The sequence below is a fragment of the Leucopleurus acutus genome (genome assembly GCF_964270905.1).
Source record: "Leucopleurus acutus genome assembly, chromosome: 8".
NCBI classification, from domain to species: Eukaryota; Metazoa; Chordata; class Mammalia; order Artiodactyla; family Delphinidae; genus Leucopleurus; species Leucopleurus acutus.
Genome location: NC_139151.1, coordinates 83,057,545 through 83,072,741, shown reverse-complemented (window position 1 = coordinate 83,072,741; position 15,197 = coordinate 83,057,545). Strand labels below are relative to the sequence as shown.

Sequence of the window (15,197 nt, the reverse complement as noted above, 5' to 3'; positions counted from 1 at the left end):
TTAATTTCTCAGAGATATAAGGATCCAATGTTTCACCAGGAGGTCCAATTATTCACTTATAATTTAATTGCATCATAAGCATAAACAAATGTAGAATTGCTTTTATAAATATTAGGTCTTTAAAAATTAAAAATGCTTCTGATTTATGTTTGTTGATATATATCTCTTCTGGAAGAAAAAATTTCTTGGGCTACAGACTTCAGAATCTCTTTCTCAGGCTCTGCATAATGTCCCGTAATGAAATAATATAGAAATGAACCATATAAATCAACTATACAGGGAACAAGGAAACAGCATGTCACAGCAAAACAGCATAGATGTACAGCGCCAAACCCATCTGATAATCTAATGATCTGAGTTTACAGATATTATGTACTAATATATAAGAAATTAAGAACTAATGTTTACACAAAAATTTTGTTAAATTTTACAGAAAAATTATTCAATATTTGATTTTCAATGTAAGTTAATAGCTGCAGCAAAAACATTTAGTAAAAATCTGTTCTAAGATTTTGGCCTACAACCAGAAGCTCCCAGAACAGGAGGGATCAGCTTTTTCACCCACTGTTCTCATCTGAATCCTGGCTTAAAAGCTATTCCAGCTCCCAGCTTTCCAGAAGGCTCCATCCCAGGAATCCCTGCCTGCCATTTGGTTTGCTGATTTTAATCTCTCAGGACTTTCTTACAGTGGCTCTACTATGCTGAACTGGCACTTGCTTCTAGAAGTGAGTTATTATTAAACCTGTAGGTCAATTGTGGCACTAAAAACTCTTCGGAAGCTTTCAGCCACTGTGTACAATTTGCTAGTCTAATTAAATATTAATTCTAAGTGTTACATTTTGTGGCTAAGAGCTTTTATTTTCCATCATCAGCCTGGAAGAGAAAGAGGTTACAAGGCTAATTTAATCTCTCTCCCGTCCTCCCCAACATTAAAGATTAACTACATAGGGTGTGAAAACATTATTAGAGAAGCAGGAACTCTTTATATAGTAATAATGATGTAATTAATAGCAAAGGGCTAAAAAATAATGTTAGGATATAATATATGACCTGGTACTTAAACAGCTTTAAATTATAATTCGTTACAAGCATGTTTTGTCTCGATATTAAGAAATAAGTATCACCCTTCTTTGAAGACAGTAATCTTTCTTTAAGGGAAGGTATGCATCTAAGTATATAAATAGGAATAATTCAAAATTTGCATTTTCTTATAGGTGTTTTTCAGAAAGCTTGTAACACCCAAGATAAAAAGCTTAGTAATTCTATTTGTAAAATAAATACAAAATTAAGTAAAGTTGTACTTCTTTTCTGTACACAAAAGTGATGTAGTAGAGGAGAGTCTATAATAAAAATAATGTTAAAGATCCTTCCCCTTTTTTTCTTCTATCATGTTCAAGGAGACGAAACACAGAGTCCCTCCCCGATTCTGCTCCCAGAACAGTTGTGTCCATGCCTGGACATTGGGCATTATAAAGACTATGCAGTCCAGCAGCCAAAGAATCCATATGCCCAAACAGATGACTCAATCTCCATACTGTGATGAGACATTTCTCTATTTCTATCATTGATATATTTGAAAATTTTGGCTCTAAATAGTACTTTACCAACCAACACCACTACTAGGAACTATATAGTATGAATTGCTACATGAACCAAAACTTCATAATTTTAGGGAAAGCAAAAAAGTATTTCAAGTCAAAATTATTTTTCATTGTATGCCTTATCAAATATGATTTGGTTAGATTAATTATAATAAAAGGTTTCTAAATGACTCTTTTTACTTTTGAAGACACACATGAATCTTACTGACAGTTTTAAAAATGCTACCCTTATTTAATATGCATATTTACACTATGACAAAATGGCACATATACTGCTCTACGTAGCGTTAGGCTCTACGTAGACAGAAACTTATAAGAAATTTGGAGTTTATTTGTGTAAAAACTTTCAAACATCCTGGACCAAGAAAGTAAATTAGAAATATAAGTATAATGCATACAAGCTAAGATTTGATTTAAAAAATTAATCAAACACTAGATTGTGTAATACGAAACAGAAGAAAAATACACTGGAACTATAAAAATTTATAAATCCAAGCATATAGGAGCAGAGTTGAAACACAGTTCTATTATTTGTTGTTGTAAAGAAAAACAGACTCTGTTTACACCCAACCAGACTTGTATGAAGTTACTAAATTTCCAAAGACTGGAATTTGACAAATATGGTAAAATTAATATGGGTTGAATATGATTCATTTCATTAAAAATAATTATTTCTTTTTAAACTTTAAAAAATATTAATTTTTTGCAATCTATATCAGAGTAGTTGGGAAGGTCTAGAAAAATTAAGGCAGATTCTTAATTGAGAATATGAAAAACTGATACCCAGAATATCCAACTTTATCCTTTAATAATTGATAGTCGTGATCAAGAGATTGAATCTATAATTTTCAGCCTTAAATATTTGTAACAAACTGTATTTAAAAAGACCATTTCAAATAATAATTCTCCTTAATAAAGTACATTTTAAAAGACCATTTAAGATAGATTAAGTTATAAGGCAGAAGGTGTTGTTATGTTTTCCTATAATGATGCTCATATCAACAATTAGAAAAACAATATTTTCCAGAATTTTATAGTTGTAAACTCATATGGTAAGGTATGTTCCCTTACCATACAATTATTCTTAGGTCTTATTTTAAGAATAAAAGATTTCACACTGAGAGAAATTCACAAGGCCACTGGAGTCCACATTTCATAATCCTATATTAGTGGTTAGTTCTATAGCTGTCCATCGCTTGCCTTAGAGTTTAGCTGCTAAAATACTCAGCATGAACACAAAAGTTTATGGATGTGAAGAGGTTTGTTCTGAATTTCTCCACACTGAAACATACTGCATCATTTACTTCAGTGGCTTCGAAGTTTTCATATATTAATATTATAGAGGATTGATTTGAAAATATATCAATTAAAATAACACACTAAAACTTCTTTCAATTTTCAAGAGACATGTAACAAGGGCCTGTCTTCCTGCTTTTCTTCAGAAAATGATTTTTCCTTGGTATAAGGTAACTAATGCTGGTGATAGTTTTCTTCAGTGAGGTAGCTGGAGGCGGGGGGAGGGTGGGGAGGGAAATTCCACAGATAAAATTCTTGGAAAATAGTGGTTTATGATAAAAACTGAATAGGGTTATTACTGACGAAGTGCCAGTGATGACCAATAAAAATGTTATAGGCCAGTTACAAATCTAAAATCTATTCTGAAAAAAAGAAAGTTTAAGTAGTTTACCAACTAATGTTCTATAAGCAAATACATTAAATGTTAGCAATACAAAGAATTATTGTAGAATGAGAAAAAGTTATTTCATATTTTATCATCAAAAATGTCAAGGAAGTTTTCACTCCTGCATTATTATAGTTAAGGAGAAATTTATTGAGTTGTTTATATTTAAAAATTCCTTAAAAGTGTAGATTATGACAGCTTGAATAGATTAGCAATAATAAAAAGTAAATTTTCTTTTTGAAAGGAAAGCTGTGAGAAAGGTATAGAAAAATAACCTTTCCTATTTTAATTACCACTCTAAGTGCTTTAATATTTATTTCCTGACAGTTTCAGGTAAAAGTGTTTTCAATCAATAAAAAATACAAATCGAGAACAACCTGTCACATATTGTGTAAATAAAATGCATAAGCTAGGGGAAATTTATTTTCCTTTCGCCTCGCCAATATAATCATAATAAGGCATGAAACTAAGTTTCTATTTCCAAAAAGAATAAATGTTATTGGTCACCATTTTTCTTAAGCAGAACTGTCACTGATAATTGCAAATAAAATTAATTTAAAAGGCACAAAATATTTGTATAATTTGCAAGTGGATGACAAATTTCGCTAATAGTAAGCCAGTTCTCATTTATAAGACCAAAAAACATTAGAGTTTCATATATTGCTAGATACGGAAATCAAACAGTAACCAATTGTAACAGCTTCAAAGTTATCACCGCGTAAAAAAAGCTCGTTAAAAAGTTTCGAAGGGTGTACAGACATTTGTGTTTCTAACAGTAAACAGGAAAAAAAGCAGCTGAAATATAACAATCTTTAATATGGAAATTTATACTTAAGATTTTAAAAGTTGAAATAATATTCTCATAAGATAATAGGAAGGAAGAGTTTCAAGGTAGGGTTTTAGTTATTTTTCTTAGATGTAACTTTTCCTCTTTCTTTTTCAATCCACTATAATCTTCACTCGACAACAGTTTTGAACAGTTGAGTTGTGAGAATGTGAGCAGCTGCTGTTATTATAACTAAAGGTCTGTCTACTGCTTGAGTCTGAGAGACCACATGTTCGGCTGTCCTCTCATCTTGCCATCCTCACCAATTAACTATTAACATGGAGGGCTGTACACATGCTCTTGGGGGCTCTTTAACAGGCTTCTTGGCGAGTGGAACAACTACACAGCAGGGATCTGGGAACTGAGTAATGCCGGAATATAGGGGAGCCGTCCATAGTTCTGCTCCTTCTAATGACACTTTGCTCCACAGTTCAGCATGTAACAAAGTCTGTATTTAACTTGGCCATTTTCACATACATTTTTAATACAGTGTCTTTGGGCAGATACTAAAACTATATTCTAGCAAGAGAGCAGATGAGTAATAATACTACTTCACAGGGAAAATTGTTTAGGACTATATATGCATAGATATTTTAAGACATTCATAATATATTTGATGAATAATTTTAGTGTTTTCAGCAAACAGATATTTAGAATTTATTTTATTCATTTGTTTCAATGTATGCTTGTTATTTCCTGTGCTGTGATGAAAATAATCTGTAACCCAAAGGAAATAAACTATTTCAAGTTCAAAGTTATGAGGCTGAGCAGAAAATAGTTCAAATGCAAATTTAAAAATAATTCTTTTCCACTCTACTTGCAAAAGTCTTATTACAACAATAAGTTAAAGTCAGTTTCGAATCTATGTCATTATTTTCCCTATTTTAACTTTTCCCCCTCTTTGCAATTTCCTTAACTATGTGTTCCTTCTCTACAATGAAATTAAACATGGGAAGCATGCCAAAAGTACAATAAAGGGTAACTAATCATTACTGTACAGGTCTGACAGAATGCTAATAACTAAAGTAAGAACACTGATTGGCTATTTTTTTTTGAACTTCATGCAATCTTTATTTATTTATTTTTAAAATCTTTATTGGAGTATAATTGCCTTACAATGGTGTGTTAGTTTCTGCTGTATAACAAAGTGAATCAGCTATACATAAACATATATCCCCATATCTCCTCCCTCTTGTGTCTCCCTCCCACCCTCCCTATCCCAACCCTCCAGGTGGACACAAAGCACTGAGCTGACTTCCCTGTGCTATGTGGTCGCTTCCCACTAGCTATCTATTTTACATTTGGTAGTGTATATATGTCCATGACACTCTCTCACGTCGTCCCAGCTTACACTTCCCCTTCCCCATGTCCTCAAGTCCATTCTCTATGACTGCATCTTTATTCCTGTCCTGCCCCTAGGTTCTTCAGAATCTTTTTTTTTTTTAGATTCCATATATATGTGTTAGTATACGGTCTGTTTTTCTCTTTCTGACTTACTTCACTCTGTATGACAGTCTCTAGGTCCATCCACCTCACTACAAATAACTCAATTTTGTTTCTTTTTATGGCTGAGTAACATTCCATTGTATATATGTGCCATATCTTCTTTATTCATTCATCTGTCGATGGACACTTAGGTTGCTTCCATGTCCTGGCCATTGTAAATAGAGCTGCAATGAACATTGTGGTACATGACTCTTTTTGAATTATGGTTTTCTCAGGGTATATGCCCAATAGTGGGATTGCTGGGTCATATGGTAGTTATATTTTTAGTGTTTTAAGGAACCTCCATACTGTTCTCCACAGTGGCTGTATCAATTTACACTCCCACCAACAGTGCAAGAGGGTTCCCTTTTCTCCACACCCTCTCCAGCATTTATTGTTCGTAGATCTTTTGATGATGGCCATTCTGACTGGTATGAGGTGATACCGCACTGTAGTTTTGATTTGCATTTCTCTAATGATTAGTGATGTTGAGCATCCTTTCATGTGTTTGTTGGCAACCTGTATATCTTCTTTGGAGAAATGTCTATTTAGGTTTTCTGCCAATTTTTGGATCGGGTTGTTTTTTTGATATTGAGCTGCATGAGCTGCCTGTATATTTTGGAAATTAATCCTTTGTCAGTTGCTTCGTTTGCAAATATTTTTTCCCATTCTGAGGGTTGTGATTGGCTGTTTTTCCCAATCTAAGAGAAATAAATATTTTATATACTTTTAATGTAGTGTTACTTTATATAATATATTCAAATAAAGGTGTCACACTTCTATTATCTATAGATGTTTAATTATATGACAAAATTTCCAAGGATATCAAACTGCATTTCTATTTCCTGTCAGAATCTACTTTACTCTCAAATACCAAGCTCAAGCATCCCAAATACGTACATATACTGATTGTCTGCTCCATCCATTCTATCTTTCATATTTCTGAAGAAACTCCAGGAGGATGGGACCTTGCTTGTCTTGTTCACTACTTTATCCCCATGGATGCCTAGAATAGTACTTGCCATCAATATTTGTTGATTGAATAAATTATTCAATCACCATTTAAACCTTGACTTAGAGTCTTCAGGGAAGGCACTGGTCATAGTCGAGAGGAAGTTGATGTATGATGTTAAAAAGAGTCATGTTACAATAGGTGATGTTACTAAGACTTCAATGGCCATCTGACTTCAGCCAAGGTTCCTAACCTGTCTAAGCTGTGAGAAGATCCTGTCCAACCTGTGAGAAGATCCTGTCCATGTTGTTCATAAAAAGAGGCAGAAAGTTGAAGATTTCTATTACTTCGACAGACTTGTGTACCTTAGTTTTTGTAGCCTGATCTCTGTTCAAATTCTCAGTTTTGGAGGTGTGTTTACGTAACAATAGTGAAGGTGACAATTGTTGACATATAATGAGTGCCTACCATGTGCCAGCACTGGGTGAGCACATGTTATTGCTAATCCTCTGAAGTTTTACAAATGAAGAAGCTGAGGCTGAGAAAGTTAGGACTTGACTAAGACCAAATAACTAATTGGGTCTATCTCCCTCCAAAGCCCAGGCTCTTTCTATCATTGAATGCTACTTTGTACACAGTCTGCTTCTTGATTTTGACCCTATTTTAGTACTTCCATTGAATAAGCAGCAGAGCATGGTGGTTAAGAGTATGGTACTTGGAAGGGAAACACTTAGATCTAAATCCTGCCACTCAAGTAGCTGTGTGATCTTGGGAAAGTCACTTAAATTTTCTGTCCCTTTTTCCTTATCTATAAAATGGAAATAATGATAGCACCAACAATATAGGATTATTATAAGGATTAAATGAGTTAATATTTGAAAAGATCTTAGGACTGCAACTGGCCTGTAGAAATCACTGTGTAAGTTTTTATTAAACAAACTCACAGTTCCCTGGTTCTGTGTATGCATATGTCTTTGGTTAGCTTTGTAAGCATACTGCTTCCACTTCTTACTCTCTTTTCTTAGCCTAAACATTGTGATTTTCCTTGCCAGTCTTTAAGATTTACTTAGAGTTTTATCCACTATTTATATCATGACTGGTTTAAGCAAACTGTTAAGTTTTACATTTTCTCCTAAGTATTTTCATAAAAAACCAAATATATGGTCAGATGTCATGTTCAAAGAGCAAGGGAATAATTTATTTGTTTTTTCTTATAGCTCCATTGATATTAGGACCAGAAGACTACTATACGATAGCTAGGCAAAATTGTCTAGGGAAGAGACTGTGGTATAAGGTCACCAAAGTCTGACCTTATGTTCTCCTATTTCCATTTCAAAATAGTCTCTTTACTGGTATTTTAAAAAGCAGAATTTAAATTATATCTTTTTCAGTTTTACAAGAATTCAAATATATCTATAAAATACCAAAATTCAAATACTGCTTAATGTTCAGTGGTGTACATAGGATGATTTGAAGTCTTCTGATAGTATTACTGCTCTTCTCTTACACAGAGGCTAGAGGAATCACTGTCACAAACATTCACAATAGGTTTGGAATCTCTTCTCTAAATAATAATGATGATCACTACCAAAATGGCCTTAGAAATTTTTTTCTTTCTTTTCTTTATTGCATAGGCACCTTTGCAATAAATTTTAAAATTACATATATACATATATTTATTTCATAATTATTTTGGTTCTTAAATTTAGGTCTTTGATTCATTCTGAATTAATTTTTGTATATGGTGTGAGGTAAGGGTCCAAACTTCATTCTTTTGCATGTAGCTATCTAGTTGTCCCATGCCATTTGTTGAAAGGTTATTCTTTTCTTATTGAATGGTCTTGGCACCCTTGTTGACCATAGATGTATGGGTTTATTTCTAGACTGTCAATTCTATTCCATTGTTTTATATGTCTATTCTTATTCGAGTACTCAAGTACTCCCTGGAGACCTCCAAATTTCAATTACATCTGCTATATTTCTGTTAATGTAATTAAATGTAAAGTTCTCACAGACCTTTGGAGTGTCACCAAGCATAGTCCTTGTTTCTTTGATTTGCTTGAATATGTTATTTAAGTTCAGACCCCAGTTGTGAAACAGGGATAATGCTTAACGTAACCAAGGACAGGAGCTTAATTCAGATGAACCCTTCAAGTCCTTTCTATTTCGCTCTGAGGTTAAAGATTTGAGATTTACTAGCTTTGAAAGAATGAGTTCCAGAATACAAATCTGTTAGATATTGTAGTAGAACTTTCCCATAATATGGTTCTAGAATCTGATTTTCTGGGTTCAAATTATGGTTTCTCAAGTATTTAACCTTGATCTAATTTCTGAATTTCTCTATACCTCAGTTTCCTTACATGTAAAATGGAGATAACAGCATTTACATAAAAATTCTGTAAGAATTGTTAGGTCCTGACTAGTGTTTTTTATTTGCTAGTTGCTCTCATTATTGTTATAATTGCTACTTCTTAGAGAAGTAAAACAAAGCTCAAAACTTCTCTGCTATAATCATTCCAAATCGAAGTGTTTTAGTATGTACATTAGAAAAAATGACTTCAGTGATTTAGTACTTTGACTTTCACATTCCATTCATTGCAGCAGGTATTTCAGTTATATTATTTCTAGTATCATGTTATAGTGTATGTATACATATATACATACATACTGTGGAAACAGTCCCAAATTTGCCCCTTGAACACTCTTAAGAAAAGAACTTGTTTGAACCAATGAGAAAATCTTACAAAGACCCGTCTTTCTCTGGGGAGGCTGGCCTCTTCTTATGAGAGTGTAACTTCAGGAGAAATATATATAGAAACCAGGAGGGAAGATGGGGACTAGTCCCATTCAGATCAGCTTTTTTTTCAATTTTTTTTTTACTGTGGTAAAGTACATATAGTGTAAAGTTTACCATTTTAACCATTTAAAAAAATAATAAATTTATTTATTTATTTATTTATTTATTTATTTATGTTTGGCTGCATTGGGTCTTCATTGCTGCACATAAGCTTTCTCTAGTTGTGGCGAGCGGGGGCTACTCTTCATTGTGGTGGCTTCTCCTGTTGCAGAGCATGGGCTCTGGGCCCACGGGCCTCAGTAGTTGTGGCATGCAGGCTCAGTAGTTATGGCACGCGGGCTGTAGAGTGCAGGCTCAGTAGTTGTGGTGCATGGGCCTAGTTGCTCTGCGGCATGTGGGATCTTCCTGGCCCAGGGCTCAAACCCATGTCCCCTGCATTGGCAGGTGGATTCTTAATCACTGTGCCACCAGGGAAGCCCTTAACCATTTTTAAGTGTACAGTTCAGTGGTATTAAACACATTCATAGGGCTTCCCTGGTGGCGCTGTGGTTGAGAGTCCGCCTGCCGATGCAGGGGACACGGGTTCGTGCCCTGGTCTGGGAAGATCCCATGTGCCGCGGAGCGGCTAGGCCCGTGAGCCATGGCCGCTGAGCCTGCGCGTCTGGAGCCTGTGCTCCGCAACGGGAGAGGCCACAACAGTGAGAGGCCCACGTACCGCAAAAAACAAACAAACAAACAACAAAAAAACCCCACACATTCATAATGTTGTGCTACCATCACCACCAGCCATCTCCAGAACTCTTTGCACCTTGTAAAACTGAACTCCATACCCATTAAAATAATAACTCTCATTCTCTCCCACCCCCAGCACCTGGCAACTACCATTCTATTTTCTGTCTCCGACTACTCCAAGTATGTCATATAACTGGATTCACAGTATTTGTCTTTCAGTGATTGACTTATTTCACTGAGCCTAATGTTCTCAAGATTTATCCCTGTTGTAGCACATGTGAAAACTTCCTTCCTTCCTTTTTTTTTTTTTTTTTTCGGTATGCGGGCCTCTCACTGTTGTGGCCTCTCCCGTTGCAGAGCACAGGCTCTGGACGCGCAGGCTCAGCGGCCATGGCTCACGGGCCCAGCCGCTCCGTGGCATGTGGGATCTTCCCAGACCGGGGCACGAACCCGTGTCCCTTGCATCGGCAGGCGGGCTCTCAACCACTGCGCCACTAGGGAAGCCCCTTCCTTCCTTTTTAAGGCTGAATAATATCCTGTTGTGTGGATATGCCACACTTTGCTTATCTATTCATCTGTCAGTGGACAGTCAGGTTGCTTCTACATGTTAGCTGTTGTGAATAATGCTGCTATACATGGGTGTAAAATTATCTCTTCAAGATCTATATTCAGATCAGCTTTATGATCAACGACAAGATATGACAGCAAAATCAACCTCATGTCACAATGATACTAGCAAGTTCACAATAACTCAAAGAAAAAAATAAAAAAATTAGTGAAGATGAAATTACCACATACTCACTGTATATTAAAACCACAAGTACTAGAGAACTGAATAATCTAAAAGACATCTTGCTGCTCCGGCATTTCAAGCATCTGAAGTCTCTTTTATCCAAATGGCACATGAAAATAATTTACCGGATTCATAAAGCACTTATAAACTGCTCTTCACTATAAACCACGAGTTAGGAGAAAGTAGTTTTGGAAAGTTCTTACCTGGATAAGGTGTGTTGGCACTGTGATGATACAGGCTGAAAGAGAGCTTCGCAGGAGACCACGGAGCATATAGAGGAACTTTGTAAGACTGTGATTGCTGTCACAGTTTTCTGTCCAGCAAATGTCATCTCCCCACAAAGGTGAACCAAGATTCTGGATTCCTATTCTTAAAATGTTTTTCTGTTTTTTCTAAGGGAAAGTGAGAGGGAGGTAAACACATTAATTTTTATTAAACAATAGGATACCTACCTCTTTTACTTTCATCTGCCGGTTCTTATTTTTATTCGAAACAGATCAGGGAGATAATGTCAACAGACGTAGTAAAAAGTTTTATGTATTATCAATAATAAGGCAATATAAAGGAAACCTTTTAGATTACAAGACTATAAAAAAATAGCAGAACTGTTGTTTTGTTTTTTCTTTTGGAAAATTTGAAGAGTATCACAAGCCTCAAGCTTTTGTTTCTAAATCTTAACGGTGACTAAGAGTTATGTTTGAGGCAATTAAAGTAATACATAACAAATCACAGGTAATAATAAAGAGAATCTAAACTAGAATGCTTACAAACCATTCTTACAAAACTCTGTAAGTCTTTCAATAAACTACAGAGTGCTCACTATTTCTCAGATAAATTCTATCATGTCCACCGCCTACTATTTTGTTTGAAAGAAGTTTAAAAATGTGTTTTTGGGGGTTTAGCATTTTACACTTGCCTCTATTTTTTCTTCTTGAAGCTATTTTTTATGATAATAATTTGACACTTTTAATAAAACTTAACAGGTGAATGTTTGGAACCTGATCCCATTGACATTAAGGTCATAATAATAGTGAATGATATTTCTTGGGAAAAGAGTATTGAAAAACCATTAAATAAAACCTAAAATGATTGTCAATAAATGTTTGCCAGCAGATGTGTTTATAATAAATTCTACTGTTTGGGTTATTCTAACTGAACAAATGTTTTGCAAATGCTTTCCTTAGCAATTCAGCAAAATTTCCAGGCAAAGGAAGGAGCTCTTAGCAAAACCTGGCACATGGAAATAACTGGAAAATCATTATTACAATTCTAATGGGGAAAATAAGACTATTCTCCCAAAGCAAAGATTTGGAACATGCCACTTTAGATGTGATTTCTGATGAAACAAGATCCTAAAATATATATATCACTTGCTGTTGCTACAAAATACCACTAATAAAATTTATTAGCCAACTAGTTATTGCCCAATACTATATATATATATATATATACACACACACACACACACACACACACAATATATATAATATCTCCCTGATATTAGACACACAAGTGATTTTTTGTATTCCTTTTCAAGTAGAATTTATTGACAAAAGAAAGTAGGGAAAATGAATAAAACGTTGAAATGTTAGAAGAGGAAAGACTACGGGGACAATAGTAAGATGGGTAAGATACAGACTTAAAGTCTGCGTTGTGCAACTAAGTAGATGTATGATTTTGGGTAAAACAAGTAATTACTTAGGCCTTAGTTTTCTCATTTCTAAAATTAAAAGGATAGAATAGAACATTGCTGTATGAGACCATATAATTCTTCAAATATATAAAGTGACACAAAGGCCTGGATAAAACTGCGAGAATGAGATTTTAAAAAGAGGAATTTAGTCTAAGCACATTTGAGAAAAACTTTCTGACTTCTAGGGCCTAAAGCACAAAGACAATAATATCAAGGCAGTTGGTCCAATTTTCTTTTCTGGTTGCCTTGAGGTTATGATGACAAGCACCTAAGATACCATATGTGGTGATCCTCAACAGTCCGTAAAAATTATTTTCTTTTTATTTCTGCATTACTTGAATAAAATGAAGTAATATGATGTACCATGGTATATGTTAGAAGTATAAATAAATTTCCAATGAGTTCCTATATCTGTGAAATATGATAGGTTATTCATTTTTATGTATTACTTAGAAACTCAGAATTTAAACAAAATGGCAAGATTAAGGTTCATTTTTCTCATCCTTAAACTTGTTATCTTATGAACTGTTGCTTAAGTTAGATTCCTAACAGAAAGAGCAACTTGGAAAAAAAAGAGAGAAAATTCCCCCCAGCCCCAAATCTAGATATTAGAATGAAATCTGATGGTAAAAGGAGAGCAGCCTCATATTGTTTACCTTGTCAACACTTCAGAAACTAAAGGTCAGCTGTATTTTAACCCACAGTCACCATTACCTACTACTGCTGTATCAAAAAGTTTACCCAAGTTCATAACAAAAATGCTGTCAGGTGCAGAATCAGGAGAACCAGTTTAGTGACTTTGACAGTTACACTGATATACACATATAGAAAAAATGAAAATATTAAAAGCCAGAGAATGAATGAGTGATAAGATATTTAAGTGAAGTATGTACACAGCACATTAGAACATAACTGAGCATAATACTTCAACCCAGGGAATACATTTATATTTTAAAAAATATGACAGTATTGTAAAAACAAAGGCTGAGTTACAAATTTCCTGTGTTGTTTGGGACGTATAATTCCTTGCTACACCATATAATAATGGGGCATACTGTAACGCATAATAAAATTAAAAAAATAAATGTTTGCTGACAGCTGAACAATAAATATATTCCTATGAGAAGATCTAAAATATTTAATCTGGTACTCTAAGTAAAATCAATGTTCAAATTTCATTTATTGTATTATTTCTTAGATATCTGAAAATCAAAAATTAAAAATAAAATTATGACAGCAATTTGTAAATGTTTCCACTCCAAGTATCTTTATGGATGAGCTACAATACTTTACTTACTACTGTTATTAATTATATGGTAGCATATAATATTCTGTTCCTTAGAGTCTATTTCTATTTGTTGCCTCCAACTAGTTTATTTCAAAATGTAGTGATAGAGAAAGTAAGATGAAAATATCCTTTTAAAAAGTAGGATTTATTTCAGTGTCAGAGTATTATTTTGACCCGGGAATAATATTTTTTGAAGTAGTGCCTGATAGATGCATTTCTGTGGCTTCTGGAAGTAATCTAAAGTTTCTGAGGCAGATTTATAGACTAGGTAATCTAGCAAATGATGCAATCTATAATTTAAAAATATGGGAATTCATTAACTATATTTTAGTTCTAATAAAATTGGAAATATATATTTATAATAACTTATTGGTATATTTAATTTAATTAAAAATTTGTTTTTAGCATTCCTGGTACTCACCATAAAAACATCTGTCTCAACCCTGTTTAATCTTTATGAAGGTCAAAAGTTATAGAACCTCTGGTTCAGAGACCCAAACCAGTTTGTTGTCTATCAATGTTCATGAAATAAAATATTGTTTACTGAAAACAGTGTTGATTCATAGTCAAATAAACAAGAAAACAAACCTTTCATTCTATTCCAATAATAGCTTTTTAAGGGTTCTTCGGATGTGTGTGTGTGTATACATATCCATATATGTAAGTATAAGGGTATCTCTTTGTTACTGCCTTTGCTTTTTTGCATTCTACAAAATCTTTTGCTCTTAGAAGATGTGTCATCATTCTACAAGAGCAGCAGCTCTGCACACTGTACCACAGGAACTGTTATGACATGCCTGTTTCCATAGTTACCAGAGCAAGTGGGGAGAGGTGTCTGTCAGGGACCAATTACCTCTCCAGACGGGCACTGCCACCAAAGAGAAGACATGGTGCCCATAAATCTTAGCTAGGACCAAAAATGGAACAACAATGAGCAAAATAAAACTGTACTAAATACCAAGGGCCATCACAAAAACTGTAACATATATGAAAAACCATCTATAAATGAATGTCTGTGCTTTGCCATACACACATAAGTATTTTCAACCTGCTATTAAACTGATGATTGAAAGAAATTTTAGAACTATTTATTTTGCTATGGACAAAGTGTTAAATATAGCAATAAAGCTTATAAGAATATTTAAAAATCTATGATATAAATTAAGAGCAAATGTAGTTGATAATGCTGAAAATAAGACTTTTGGCTTTTTTGTCTTCTTCAGTAAAAATAATAGTGCTCTGGAAATAATTCTGCTAAAATAATATAAATGAAATGCAAAACTTTTAGCAGCAATAGCAATTAAAATCACTGAGGAAGAATTGTGAAAGGCATGATATCTAGAAATAAA

General features: G+C 34.0%; 1 protein-coding gene across 1 annotated transcript in view; it reads right to left on the bottom strand.

Moving 5' to 3' along the window:
* ELP4 (elongator acetyltransferase complex subunit 4) overlaps positions 1-15,197 on the bottom strand; it is a 241,249-nt gene that overhangs the window by 138,160 nt on the left and 87,892 nt on the right. Inside the window, exon 7 of the mRNA XM_082844011.1 lies at positions 11,071-11,259. Within this exon, the coding sequence (XP_082700137.1) occupies positions 11,071-11,259 (189 nt within the window). The remainder of the gene's footprint in view (positions 1-11,070; positions 11,260-15,197) is intronic.